Below are 13,615 nucleotides of genomic sequence, written 5' to 3' on the forward strand. Positions count from 1 at the left end.
TGCTGGGGTTGGAATTATCTTCAAGGTGAAGCTACCACACATTCGCATCCTCGATCCTCCTCCTCCTCCTCCTCCTCCTCCTTCTCTTTCTCCCTCCCTGACCCAATTATCCTGTTACTCGATTCACCGTCTTATCTACCTTCTTACCATTGAGCTTTCTTGCTGCTCATTCCTGCGCCTCTTCTCAAATTGACCTGCAGGAGTCGAGGAGAAATTCAGCCACTGCCCTTGTCGTGAAAGGACTTGCAGCAGGTAATGTTACCTCCTCCTCCTCCTCCTCCTCCTCCTCCATCCTCCTCTGCTGTGCTTCATTCCTGTGTTGCAGCTGCTGATGTGGTATCCTCAGGTGGACCAGCAGAAAGATCGGGGATGATTCAGGTAGAGCAGGAGGAGGGGGAGGGGGAGGGACAGGAGACGAGCAGGAGTGCCGAGCAGGAGAGGAGGAGGAGGAGGAGGAGGAGGAGGAGGAGGAGGAGGAGGGATAGGAAGGAAGTCAAGAATCTCACACAAGGGGTCAGGTGGGCGACATTCTTCTCAAGGTCGACGGGCAAGATGTCAATTCAACAGAAATCGCTTCTCAATTGATCCTGGGACAAGTAAGATGATGATGATGATGATGGTGGTGGTGGTGGTGGTGGTGGTGATGATGATGATGATGATGGTGACGGTGATGATGATGATGATGATGATGATGACGACGACGACGACGACGACGACGACGTTATTGGAGATGATGATGATGACGATGACGTTAAGGAGGAGGAGGAGGAGGAGGATGACGACGACGACGATGATGATTCACTGTGAACAAATCAATTTGTGTGTTTTCGTCATGATGTTGATATTTCATCCTTTCGTGGATTGACTTCATCTCAACAGAAAGGAAGTCAAATCTCCATGACTTTCAAGAGATTTGCTCAGGACAAGGTCGATATATTCCTCTTCCTCTAGGCTGCCTGTTCCCCTTCCTTCCTCCCTCCTCCCCCTCTCCCTGCTGTCCCTGCTCGCCTCACCTCTCGGATCCTATCCCTCTCCCTCTCCTCCTTCCCTCTCCTCCTTCCCTCTCCTCCTTCCCTCTCTGTCTCTCGCTCTCTCTTTTCTCTCACTTTCTGCTCTCGCAGGTTCATAAATTTACCATCACGTTAACGCGAGGAGCTCCGCAAGCAGCTTGAGCGCCTCCAGTAGAGTCTATACAACAACCATACGAATACACCTACACTCCTGTTACCTGCTCTATCCTTTCCCCGCTTCCCACCACCACCACTAGCACCATCTTTTCCTCCTCTTGTTACTCCTCCACATGATAGTCTTGCCTCCACCGTCATCTTCGACGGTGTCGAGACTTTCCGTCCTTTTCGTTCTGGGGGAAGGAGTAGCTGATGCCCTGGTCGTCGAGGAGATGGCAGAGCATCTTAGAGCTGATGGGAAGGTTGGCGTCTTTCAGTATCTGAGGGAAGGGAGGAGTCAACGGTGAAGACGAGCAGAAGGAGATGGGAGCGAGGAGGAGAGCAAGAGTTGTTGGGAGAGGAGAAGAGGGGATAAGACAAGAGGAGGAAGAGGAGAGAGGGAGGAGAGGGACCTTGGAGATGTGCGTCAGAGACAGGTTCTGGCACAGCAGCATCTCGTCATATGCTTCATTCTCCCGCAACAAGTCCACACACGCCACAAGGCTTTCTTCCACTTTCCTCCTCCTCCGCTCGTTGGCAGCAGTGTTGTCCCTCCCCTTCGCTGGCTCCTCCTCTGCTCTTCCCTCCTCCCCCTCCTCTTGTACATGCAGCTGATGCCAAATGGACTTGAGCTTCTGCACCATGAACGTCTGGAGGGAGAAGTTCAGCAAAAGATTGCGGCGAGACGAGGAGGGGGAGAGTGAAGGAGATAACGCGAGTGTAGGGAGAGCAGCAGGAACAGGGAGAGGAGCAGAGGAGGAGCAGAGGAGGAGCAGGGCGAGAGTTTGTCGTGACCTTCGATCCAGACTTCATGCCGTAACTCGACATCAGCTCCTTCAGCTCTCTTACCTCCATCTCCTCGTACTTGGGCATCTTCTCAGCCTCAGCTGAGTTGCCAACACCACGAGGGCACCGCGATCCTCTCACTGAGCCCCCTCTCTTCCTGACTGCTGCTGCTGCTGCTGCTGCTGCTCCTCCTCCTCCTCCTCTAGTAACAGCAACAACAGCAACAGTAGTGGAAGGAGCAGCAGCAGTATCTCCTCCTCCTCCTCCTCCTCCTCCTGATCCTCCTCTGCTCCCTACTCCGCCATCCTGGGAGCTCTCGACCTCTCCTAGCTTCATGCCCGAGGTGTTTCGGATCTTCCTGCGAGGATAGTCCTGCACCGACGGGCACGCGCTGTCTCCTCGCATCTTCATCTCGACCCTCGTCCGCAGGTCCAGAGCAAATAGCTCATCCTCTTCACTCTCCTCCCTCACTACGCTCGCTGCCGCACGTCCAGCCCCTTGTCCCGGCACGTCGTCATGAGCCGAGACCTGATCCTCACAGCTGCCGCCCCTCCGTGAGTTGGAGCACTCCTCCTCCCCGTCCTCTCTCGCCGGACTGGACGGGGGCAGCACGCGGGCGTCTGCTGGGCTCTCGCTGGGGCTGCTAAGGTCGATCACAGAATGATCAGCCTTGCCAGGGCTGACGACCTCGCTGCCTGCCTCCCGATCTGCTTCAAGTTTGCACTGCTCGACATGCAGATGCTTGGCGAAGGAGCACAGGTACTGGAGGGACTCGCTGCAGAAGGGGCAGACGTTGGTGCTGCTCGCTCGCTCCTGCACCATCTCAAAGATGTCGGAGACCTTGCAGGAGTCGCCCATAGTCCATGCAAGGAGCCGAGATGCTGGCGACAATACAAATCAGAATAAGGAACGTCTACCCTTTTCTTGTCTTCCGACATCAGAAACCATTACTTGAACTTGTATAACCTTTCGACCATATTCGCATCTGAATCTCGAACTCATCCGAACCACCTCTTCCCTTCCTCTCCTTCCTCTCGCTGCTTCCCCTCCTCTCTCTCCTTCTCCTGCTTCCTCCCCTCCCCCTCCCTCCCTCGTCTGCTCTCTTCTCAGCATCTTTTATCGAACCAAGGGGCTTAAATCAAGCGAGGTGACTAAATTTAAGTGAGATCCTGCTTAAATTAACCCATCCTTTAAAGACCGGTATGATGGCTGATCAGAACTGGGGAAAGATGGAAGAGGAGATGGGGGAGGGGTATATGACCCCACCCCCTGTGTTTACACGAAGAAACCTGGTCAAGTACCCGGTATACAACCATCCACCAAAATGGCGATAAACCCTCACCCCCAAGGAGCTACTACCCCACCCCTTTTCCTGTACTATTTTCACAACGTTAGTCGCTTGGTATGATTAAAAAGTCAAAAGCACCGGTACTTACATGAGAATTTTGTACCCCCATCCCCTCATTTTAACCACATACCCCAGGAATTCCAAGAGTACCCTACCCCCTGTACAAATGCACGCTTTCCCCTGCCACGCCAGCCTCCATGCTGTCATGCCTTGTCTGACGCTTCTCTTCCACCAGCACCAGCACCAGCAGCAGCTCCAGCAGCAGCTCCTGCTCCTCGCTCTCCTCCCTCTCCTATCTCCTTTCTCCACCCCTACCTCCTCCCTCCCTTCACCTTCTCGCTTCCTTCCATCATCCACCACATCTCCCCCACCCGTTTCACTGAACCTCCCTTCCTCAACCTCCACTGCCTCCCCTGCACAACATCATGCCTCTCCAGAGCTCGCAGAACAGTGATTTTATCTCTTGATGACGCTGATTTCTTTATTTTTGAAGAATCTCTCCTCGATCGTTGCCTTGATTACTCTGTTTTGGTCTTTTTGGTGTGACACATTCAACTTCCTCCTTGAGCCCTCAGAGGGCAGAGAGCTTCCTGTCCTTGGAAGAGTTGACTTCCTGTGTTCAAACTTCACAGCTCGCCTCCATCCTTCCCTTTAGCACACGCTGCCTTCTCGGCATGAATGCAGAGGGCCTCTACCTCCCTTCCCCCCCCTCTTCTTCACGGCTGTGCGGGTCATCCCGCCGTCATCAGGCTTGATTCGGTTCTCACTAATTCTCACAGGAGATCCGGACATGTCGGAGTTAGAATGGCCCGTGTCCAGAGTTCGCAAGACTTTCATCGAGTTCTTCCAGTCCAAGGATGAGAAGGGAGGGGCTGACGGCGGCCACACGTTCTGGGCCTCCAACAGTGTCGTCCCCTACGATGACCCCACCCTGCTGTTCACCAACGCAGGTATGAACCAGTTCAAGCCCATCTTCATGGGCACCGTCGACCCCAAGAGTCCGCTCGCCCCTCTCAAGCGAGCATGCAACTCGCAGAAGTGCATCCGCGCGGGAGGCAAGCACAACGACCTTGACGACGTGGGTAAGGACGTGTACCACCACACCTTCTTCGAGATGCTCGGCAACTGGAGCTTCGCCACCTACTTCAAGAAGGAGGCCACGGCCTGGGCATGGGAGCTCCTCACCAACGTGTACGGCCTTGAGCCGGACCGTCTGTATGCCACCTACTGCGAGGGCGACCAACACAAGGGAGGGACTGTGCCGCCTGACGAGGAGACGCGTCAGCTGTGGCTCCAGTACCTCCCCCCTGAGCGAGTGCTCAAGGGAAACATGAAGGACAACTTCTGGGAGATGGGAGACACTGGGCCCTGTGGCCCTTGCACTGAGCTGCACTACGACCGTATCGGAGGAAGGAACGCTGCTCACTTGGTGAACATGGACGACCCCAACGTGCTCGAGATCTGGAACGTGGTGTTCATCCAGATGTTCCGCAACAAGGATCAGTCGCTGAGCATGCTTCCCGGCAAGCACGTGGACACCGGGATGGGGCTCGAGCGCATCACCTCGATCCTGCAGGGCAAGATGTCAAACTACGACACAGATATCTTCACTCCCATCTTCGACGCGATCCACAAGAGAACTGGCGTCAGGCCCTACACCGGCAAGGTGGGCAAGGACGACAGCGACGGCATCGACATGGCGTACCGCGTGGTTGCAGATCACATCCGCACCCTGACCATCGCAGTGACGGACGGAGCTCAGCCTGGCAACGACGGGAGGAACTACGTGATCCGCCGTATCCTCCGCAGAGGAGTCAGGTACGCCAGGCAGTACCTCTACCCTCCCGGCACGCAGTACGAGGCTGGCTTCTTTTCCAGCTTGTCCTCCATCGTGGTCGACGTGCTCGGGGAGGCGTTTCCCGAGCTGAAGGGCAACCCAGGAGTTGGCATGACGCCCGAGAAGGTGGCTTCCATCATCTTGGAGGAGGAGGTGTCGTTCCTGCGCACCCTCGACAGGGGTATCGCCCAGTTCGAGAAGTTTGCCGAGATGGACCAGTCGGCAGGAAGAATCAGCGGCGAACATGCGTTCATGCTCTACGACACCTTCGGGTTCCCCGTGGATCTCACGCTGCTCATGGCGGAGGAAAAGGGAATCTCCGTCGACTCTCAGGGCTACGAAGAGTGCATGGAGAAGCAGCGCGCGAAGTCGCGAGGTGAAGCAAAGGAGGGAGAGGTTGTGCTGGTACTGGAGGCCGAGCAGACCGACAAGCTGGCCAAGGAGCTGGGAGTCGTGGCCACCGACGACTCGACCAAGTACGACTGGACGTCAGCTGGCAGCGGGCCACGAGGAAATGCGACGGTGAAGGCGATCTGGGACGGCAAGGAGTTCCTGTCGGAGGCGAAGGAGGGGACTTACTGTGGCCTAATCTTCGACAAGACCAACTTCTACGCGGAGGCCGGAGGACAGCTGTTCGACACTGGCCGCGTCACCACCTCCGAGGCCGTGTTCAACGTCCAGAACGTGCAGAAGTTCGGAGGATACATCCTGCACTCGGGCAACCTCGGGTCAGGGTCGGTCAAGGTCGGGGACGCGGCTGAGCTGGACGTGGATTATGAGAGGAGATCGCTCATCGCCTCGAACCACACCTCCACTCATCTCCTCAACTTCGCCCTCCGCAAGGTGCTGGGAGCTGACGGGGCGGTGAACATCGACCAGCGCGGCAGCATCGTGGGGCCGGACAAGCTGAGGTTTGACTTCTCCTACGGGAAGCCGATGAAGGTCGAGGAGGTGGAGCAGGTGAGGACGCTGGTGCAGGAGCTGATCCGAGGAGGCTACCCGCTGCAGAAGAAGGAGGTAGCACTCTCTGCGGCCAAGCAGATCAAGTCGCTGCGAGCTGTGTTCGGAGAGGTCTACCCCGACCCCGTCCGAGTCGTCAGCGTCGGGCCAGTTCCCCACTCCATCGACGACCTGCTGGCTAAGCCCGATAGCGGCGAGTGGGAGAAGCTCTCGGTCGAGTTCTGCGGAGGAACGCACATGGACAACACCAAGGAGGCGGTCGACTTCTCGATCCTCGGAGAGGAAGGGACGGCCAAGGGCGTCCGCCGCGTCGTCTGCGTCACACGGGATGCGGCGAGGCAGGCGAAGCAGGCGGCCGAGGACTTTGACGTGCGCGTGGCAAACGCCGGCAGCATCACGGACATGAGCGAGCTGGACCGGGAGATCTCGAGCATGCGAACAGACGTGGACGCGATCGTGATGGACTATGTGAGGAAGGATGCGATCAAGAAGAACATCGACAAGCTGAAGGACAAGGTGCTCGCATGGGAGAAGCAGATCATCAAGGAGAAGACGGACTCGGCGCTTCGATGGGCGGAGGCGCTGGAGGTGAGCGGCAAGTTTGTGGTCGAGGAGGTGGACGTGGACGGAGACGTCAAGGCGATCGATGCGGCCATGAAGACCATCAACACCAGGGCACCGGCTCTTCCCGTCTGCCTCCTCTCCCGCTCCTCCAAGGGCGACAAGGTCTCTTGCCTGGCTGTGGTTCCAGGAGGAGCTGGAGGCCTGGACGCCAAGGACTGGATCAACGCGGCGCTCGAGAAGTGCGGCGGCAAGGGTGGAGGAAAGAGCGACCGCGCTCAGGGAGCCGCCAAGGTCTTTCTGCTGCTGCTGCCGTTGCCCTCTGACTTTTCTTGCCCAGGATGCCAGCGGCTTCGAGCAGGCGGTGGCAGCGGCCAAGGCATACCCGGCCAGCAAGGGTCTCGCCTAAAGCTCCTGCTATCTTGTTATAGACCTGAGGCCTCCCATTCATTCTCCTCCTCCTCCCTTTCCTCCTTTCGCTCCCGGTAGCATCGAGAGCCGTCGGAAGATCTTTCGGGCATGCCCGGCCTTGACGCCCATAATGAGCAGGTCGTCCTCCCCTGCCATCACGTCAGCCGCTGCCTCCTCTTGCTCTATCGCACCCATGGCGGCAACGGCCTCGAGAGAGTCCCAGCCGTGCTCCAGGAACGCGGGAGCGTACTGCCCTAGCCCGAGCTCACCCAGCCATCCCACCACCGCCCACTCGCCATCTCCTCCCACAGCCTCGCGCTGCTTGGTCGCGCTCACGGGGGTGGGAGGAGGAGGAGGCGTGCGAATCTTCCTCGTCGATCTCCCTGGGGTGGAGACAACAGATCGCGTGTCTCGGGGGGTCTTGTAGGCATCCATCATAGGAGAGTGAAAACGAACCGTCGACAGGACCTGACTAACCTCAGCTTGGCTCTCCCCTGCCTTTCGCCCCCTACTCCTTCTCTCTCACCCCCCCTCCTACCCCTTCCCTTCCTCTACCCCCTCCTCCTGCTCCTCACCTGGGTCTCATCGCCCCTGCCTAGTCGCCTTCTCTCGCCCCCTGCATCCCCCAAGTCCGACGAGTCGTCTTGACCCTCCTGCTGCATCTGCTGAATCTTCACCAGCCTGTTGACCGAGTGCCGGAAGTCCCCGAAGGAAGGGCTGCATCCCAACCGTCACAGGGGAGGAGGAGAGGGAGGAGGGAAAAGGAGGAGGGATGAGGGGATGAGGAGGAGAAACGAGTCCCCACCTGGAACTCTCGTGCTCGAGCTCAGACGTCTCGTCCTCCTTCCGCGGCCTGCAACGCAACTCAGCGGCGCGAGGCAGAGCAGGACATACGCTATGTGAGGGGAAGGAAGTTTGAGAGGACGGGGAGTCTGACGGACGTCTTCAGGGCCCATGCTGACGAAAACCTTGAGGGACAAGCAAGTTAGAGGTAGGATCACAAGCGACGGCAGAAGAGAGGAGGAGGAGGAGGAGGAGGAGAAAGTCTATAAAGGTAGAAGCTAAAGCTCATGTTTAGGTTTCCATAGGGACAGGCACGGGAAGGAGGGAGGGAGGGAGGGAGGTGATGGTGGAGGAAGAGAAGTGTTTCACATGCTCGGGGTCGTCCACTTGAGCTTCTGCTGACAGCTCCCACTCTCTGGCTCGCTGTGCAGGTTCAGATCAAGCAGAGCTTCTCCCCGTAGCAACCTCCTCCCTGCTCGTCGAGACCTCCATCTCGTCTGCAAGATCCTCCTTCTTCATCCCCCCATCCTCCGCCGCCCCGATCGCGGGAACAGCTAGCAGGCGGTCAGTCCGAAGATCACCAGCAACATGAGGCAGGCAGGAGGTGGAGGGATGAGAGAAGAGAAGGCGGTTCTATCACCTGGGGTGTGCATGGAGGTAACGCAGTGCCATCGCCCGCTTGCATCCTTCACCCCATCCACAACTCCTACCTGCCAGAGCAGCGTCACCGACGGAGCAGGAGCCTCAGCCCTGACCTCGTGCAGACAGTCCCGCAAGACTCCCACACACCCTGGTCCGCTCAAGGGATCTCGAAGGGTCAAGGAGCACTGCTCAATGCTGCCTCCCAGCGCAGTTGAGAGTCCCTTGGAGCCCTCCAGCCTCTCCAGGCCGTTCACCGCTGCCTCAGCAGCAGCTGTGAAAGGTTCAGGGAGCTGCTACAGCGGGAGGAAGAGAGGAGCTACCATTGGCGATGTCCTGCATGACGGAGCCCTCCACGACGTCATGCACAACGAGGACGTCCAGGTACATGAGATCCCCCAAGGTCTCCTCCATCCACCTGCCCTCTCTCCGACTCTGCAACAGCAGGTGGCTGGAGCGCATTGGGGGATCATGGAGCTGCGAGCAGAGGGGAGAGATGAGGAGCACCTGAAAGACACGGCGAACATGCCAGGCCGAACGACCTCGGAGGCGGATGCATGGACGTGTGCTATCAGCACGATCCCCGCCTGACTCTCCTGTCACTCTGCTGTCCCTCGACCTGATCGCGCACCTGAGGCTGCCTGCGCACAACGTAGAGAGGGAGGGTGAACGATGTTCCCTCCTCCTCCATCGAAAGTTCTGCAGCACCGCACGTGCAAACGTCAGGCAGTGCCTTCACGAGCAGCGACAAGTTACCGTCATGCCGCCTCGATTCTCGTCGCCCGCTCTTGAAGAAGTCGTCATGCACAACCAACAACGTCGAGACGGAGAGTCACCTGCTGTATCCCCCCTTGCAGCCTCATCGACCTGGGCAACACACCGCCCCCCTGCCTCGCGTGAGGCGCCAAATTCACCATCGTGGATGTGGACGAGAAGGGCAGGGAGGAGGCGAACAGAAGCAGCACCAGCACCAGCAGAGACAGAAGCATGTCACTGTTAAACTTGTTCCTCCATCCGTTGCTGTATCAGATTTCACGTTTTCTCTCCTCTTGCGTCTCCCGACTGATCCGCTGCTGGACTCTTGCGATCGCTCACCATCTCAACCCGCGATCCCTCATACCATCCTCCCTTCCCTCCCCTTGATTCTGCTTCTGCGGGCCTTGGTTGTCGTCGTTTCCCTGTGGAGTGTCCCCCACTCGTTTCGGTGAGATGAAGAATGAGGGGTAACAGCGACTTGATGCACGGAATGGGAAATGGAAGCCCAAGATGAAGCAAGGGGAGGAGGCAATAGGGAGCGACGAATTACAAGGTGCAGGAGCGAAGAAATTCGGCGACCAGGGAAGAGCAGAGTGGGGCGAAGAAGGAAAGGGAGGGGAGGGGGGGATTTGCCGGGGGTGTTTAAGGGGGGTGATGTGGGAGGAAGAGGAGGAGCAGGACGTGGAGGAAATGGAGGATGTGGAGGACGTGGAGGATGTGGAGGACGTGGAGGATGTGGAGGACGTGGAGGACGTGGAGGACGTGGAGGATGTGGAGGATGTGGAGGACGTGGAGGACGTGGAGGCTATGATCCTGGCTAGACGGAGCACTTTCGTGGCATGGCGCTTGCGACGACCCAGAGGAAACTCAAAAAGCTAGAAAAATCGAGAGGAACTCTTCGAGCTTATTGAGTTTACAAGGCCGGATCGCTAGTGACCCCTTGGGAAGTCAGCCTTGGGCCGTGCCAGGCCCTCCTGCACCTATCATCAGCCCCCCTCATCCCCTCCTCGCCCAACCGCTACCCTCACCATCACCCCCACCCCCCCTTTTGTCTTCATTATCACCCCTCCCAAAGAAAACCACCATACTCTTCTACACGACACCCCAACTCGTACTATAATGACCCCACAGGACCACCCCATCAGGAAAAAAGAACCTTACCCCCCCTGCCCACCCCCTGTAAAACCCTTATAGGTACCCCTCTGACTCCTTGGTAAGTAGTACCACCCCTCCATCGGGAGGTGAAACATGGATGGGTAACTGCGCCAACTAGTTGAGGTACGCAGGAGGCAACGAAGAGAGACAGGGGTGGTAGTATTAGGGGGTAGGGGTTGTGAAAGAAGCAAGGGTCCTGAAGGTAGGTTCATTTTGGGACGGGGAGAGTTGAATGGGGGTGGGGTTATTGGTATCGTAGGGTAGGTTTGTGTACATGTTGCTGGCCTGTGAGTGATGGGAAATAGGTGGGTAGGGGTGTAATTATTAAAACCAATGAGGGGGAAATATGGGTGGGGTACTACAGGATGGAGGTGGGGTTATTATGAAAAAGATTTCACAAGCAGTCGTTGAAAGATAGGGGGGGTGCTAGAGAGAGGGGTGGGTAGTCTCATCAGAAGCTTAGTCAGGGTAATTGGAGGCCACCCCCATCCAATCCGGGATTTACGGGGGTGAAGCTGAGGGGGTAGGGTCATCCTGCGTTTGGCCATGGCAAGACTCGGGCAATGTTTGAAGTATGGGGAGAGGAAAAGATGGGAGAGGAGGAGGACCGGAGTAGACCATCCTTGCTCTCCTGCTCCTGATTCTCTCTGAGCTCTTCTAGCTCTTCCCTTTCATTGTGATCTCTCTCCCTCTTTCTTCTGGCATCGACCTGGACTCCTTCCCGCACCTAAAAGTCACCCAGGCAGAAACATACATTACTCATGATGGCATGGAAAGTCCAGGGGTATGAAATTTAAGGATTTGCCGACCAGACTTCGTCTGTCTTGAAGGTTGTTCATTCTCGTTTCACTTGATGGTCAGTCGGCATAGCTTTTGAATCTCGTCGCAACTCCCCCACACTAGCACCGATGAACACGGACGATGGTTCAAGTGCCCGACTGGAATCCTTCTACGAGGTTGAAAACTTCTCCGAAGCTATCAGCGACCGTCAGAATGGCGCGCATTCTACCGGCATGGACGGGCATGCGTCGGATGCGCACAAGTTCGATGCGGGTCCCGCAGTTGGTGAGGATAATGTGCTGTTGTCTTCTCTGCTCCCCGTAACGATCTACTTGAACTAGATGCCGCGGAGAAGCAGAAACAGAAGGTGGATCCCAACCCTCAGTACTGGCGCAGACATGTTGGCCATACCGATGGGACGCTGGACATGCTTTTTGCGCCCAATATGACTCGGATGTACGTCAGCGGATCCGAGCACGAGGAGACCCCGCAAGAGGAGGTATCAGAGACAAAGAGGAAGACAATATCTGCTTTCCAGAAGGTGAAACTGATCACTGCATGGGCGAAGAAGGGCAAGTTCCTCAACGGGAGCAATGGATGGCACTCTCCCCTGAAATCTCCCAACAGGGGTTCGAAAGTTGCTTCGACCCCTGTTGAACCAGAAGCTGATGCTGAACAAGAGGTTCAAGAGATAGCTGAAGATGGCAAGGCCCTGGACAGGTTGCGGATAGCTTCCAAGAAGATTGGCATCGCCAAGAAAGCTTTTGGAAAACGCCCTGAACTGAAGCAGGCTTCATTCGCAAAGAAATTTCCCATCAACAAAGCTCTGCAGCGAGCCGCCCATCGTGTCACGATCGTCAAGGCTTTTGAGCACAACAATCTGTTCTCGAGGCTTGCGGCTGAAGCGAAGGGCTACATGAACTCTGGATCTCCAACTCTCACCGCTCTCAAGGTTTGTTGTTGCGCTTTCATCGTGACCTGATGTGCATGACCTTGGTGTTCAGGCCATCCTCTCCAGCGATCGAACAAATGCGGAGATTATTGAGCTGACGTTTGACTATCCTTCTCTCAAAGCTGAAGTGAAGGCGATCTTGAAGAAGGAGCAGAAGGATCGTGAGCGGCGGCTGACGGAGGAGAGGGTAAAGCTGGCTCTTGGAGGGACCAGAAGACCCTCGAGGAGGCCGACGCTGCATAAGAGCGCATCGCTCATGTCTGACCCGCTGTCGAAATGGTCGCCAGTGGAGATTGACGAGGATGAGCGGAGGAGGGTCCTCGGGTATGGTCAATCGAAAGAGGAATTCTTGGAGAGTTTAGGGGGCAAGGCGGATGTGACGGCGAATCAAGTGGTTGTTGCTCGCCTCATGCAAGCCCTGTCAGACCTGAACAACAGCCAGGAATCTGACACTTCGAGACTGCATCTTCTCAACTTCTACAAATGCTTTCACCCAGACTCAAAGTTTGTTGACATTTGGACAATAGTTTACGTGATGTTGATCCTGTACATAGCGACGATTGGAATTTACCGAACTACGTTTGTTGAGATTCCCTCCTCTAACTGCAACCCTGCTTTCTCCGAGTGGGATTGGTTCGACTTTTCCGTGGATGGATTTTTCTTGATTGATGTGCTGCTTCGAACATTCCTGTTCGGTCAATTCGGGAATAATAATGCTTCCACATGGGAGAACTCAGAAGCGGTTTTGGAGCCATCGAAAGTGATTGTAATGTACATGAAGAACGGTATGTTGGTGGACACCATCACGAGCGTTCCGATTCAATGGATTGTCATGTTCGGAGTCCCTAGCTGTAACACGTCCAACAGCTCCCAGTTGCTCTACTTGCGTTTGCTGCGTCTATACAGATTAACTCGCATCTACAAATTGTTCCAGTCATACAAGATCAAGAGCTGGCTACGTTACTTGAAGAGGCGGATAGGAAACAACAACATTCTGCAGATGGTCAATTTAGCTATCGTGGTGATGTCGATCAATCACATCTGGACGTGCCTCTCGTGGCTGGTCCAGTCGACCGACAGCACCATTGATCCGGCATCTGGTCTCTCAGGGTTTGAGCAATACCAGACCGCCATCGGTCTGCAGCTAACTGCCTCGCCGTTCCAGCAGTACTCTGTCTCATTCATGGTCACTCTTCAGATCATGTTTGCCATCGATCCCTACAACGCTACCACGACACCTGAAGCTTGGTTCGGCGTCTTGACTGTCTGCCTGAGCGTCGTCATCAACGCGACGATGTTGAGCAAAGTGATTGAGATCTGGGAGACGATCAACAGGGCGCAGACAGAGAGAGACAACAGGATCAATGCGGTGATGGAGTTCTTGCGATCCAACGGGATCGACGGGATGCTGCGCAACGACATCTTGGATTACTTTGAGTTCAGATACTCAAACGAGCACTTTGATGTTGAGAAGAAACTCC

The 13,615-nt window shown here is 56.2% G+C and overlaps 5 protein-coding genes across 5 annotated transcripts; 3 read left to right on the forward strand and 2 right to left on the reverse strand.

The window, feature by feature from the left end:
• Window positions 1-1,321: 1,321 nt before the first annotated feature.
• GUITHDRAFT_140670 (hypothetical protein) lies at window positions 1,322-2,810 on the reverse strand (the record flags this gene model as incomplete). Its single annotated transcript, XM_005830000.1, has 4 exons — window positions 1,322-1,447; window positions 1,580-1,816; window positions 1,962-2,039; window positions 2,274-2,810. 4 exons carry the CDS (start codon window positions 2,808-2,810, stop codon window positions 1,322-1,324), a joined length of 978 nt encoding a protein of 325 aa, XP_005830057.1.
• A 1,267-nt stretch (window positions 2,811-4,077) lies between these two features.
• On the forward strand, window positions 4,078-7,103 carry GUITHDRAFT_163919 (hypothetical protein). The gene is made up of 2 exons (XM_005830001.1): window positions 4,078-6,952; window positions 6,999-7,103. Exons 1-2 carry the CDS (start codon window positions 4,091-4,093, stop codon window positions 7,065-7,067), a joined length of 2,931 nt encoding a protein of 976 aa, XP_005830058.1. The 5' UTR covers window positions 4,078-4,090; the 3' UTR covers window positions 7,068-7,103.
• Window positions 7,083-8,037, reverse strand: GUITHDRAFT_153346 (hypothetical protein). Its single transcript, XM_005830002.1, has 4 exons — window positions 7,964-8,037; window positions 7,875-7,922; window positions 7,261-7,786; window positions 7,083-7,218 (listed from the first exon to the last, which is right to left on the reverse strand). Exons 3-4 carry the CDS (start codon window positions 7,502-7,504, stop codon window positions 7,106-7,108), a joined length of 357 nt encoding a protein of 118 aa, XP_005830059.1. The 5' UTR covers window positions 7,505-7,786; window positions 7,875-7,922; window positions 7,964-8,037; the 3' UTR covers window positions 7,083-7,105.
• Window positions 8,038-8,503: 466 nt separating this feature from the next.
• Window positions 8,504-9,082, forward strand: GUITHDRAFT_140672 (hypothetical protein; the record flags this gene model as incomplete). Its single annotated transcript, XM_005830003.1, has 2 exons — window positions 8,504-8,875; window positions 8,939-9,082. The coding sequence occupies 2 exons, from the start codon at window positions 8,504-8,506 to the stop codon at window positions 9,080-9,082; spliced, it is 516 nt and encodes a 171-aa protein (XP_005830060.1).
• Window positions 9,083-9,757: 675 nt separating this feature from the next.
• Window positions 9,758-10,126, forward strand: GUITHDRAFT_110805 (hypothetical protein; the record flags this gene model as incomplete). The annotated part of the gene is made up of 1 exon (XM_005830004.1): window positions 9,758-10,126. The coding sequence occupies one exon, from the start codon at window positions 9,758-9,760 to the stop codon at window positions 10,124-10,126; it is 369 nt and encodes a 122-aa protein (XP_005830061.1).
• Between the last annotated feature and the right edge of the window lie 3,489 nt (window positions 10,127-13,615).

Source organism: Guillardia theta, assembly GCF_000315625.1.
Source record: "Guillardia theta CCMP2712 unplaced genomic scaffold GUITHscaffold_48, whole genome shotgun sequence".
In the NCBI taxonomy this organism is placed as follows: Eukaryota; class Cryptophyceae; order Pyrenomonadales; family Geminigeraceae; genus Guillardia; species Guillardia theta.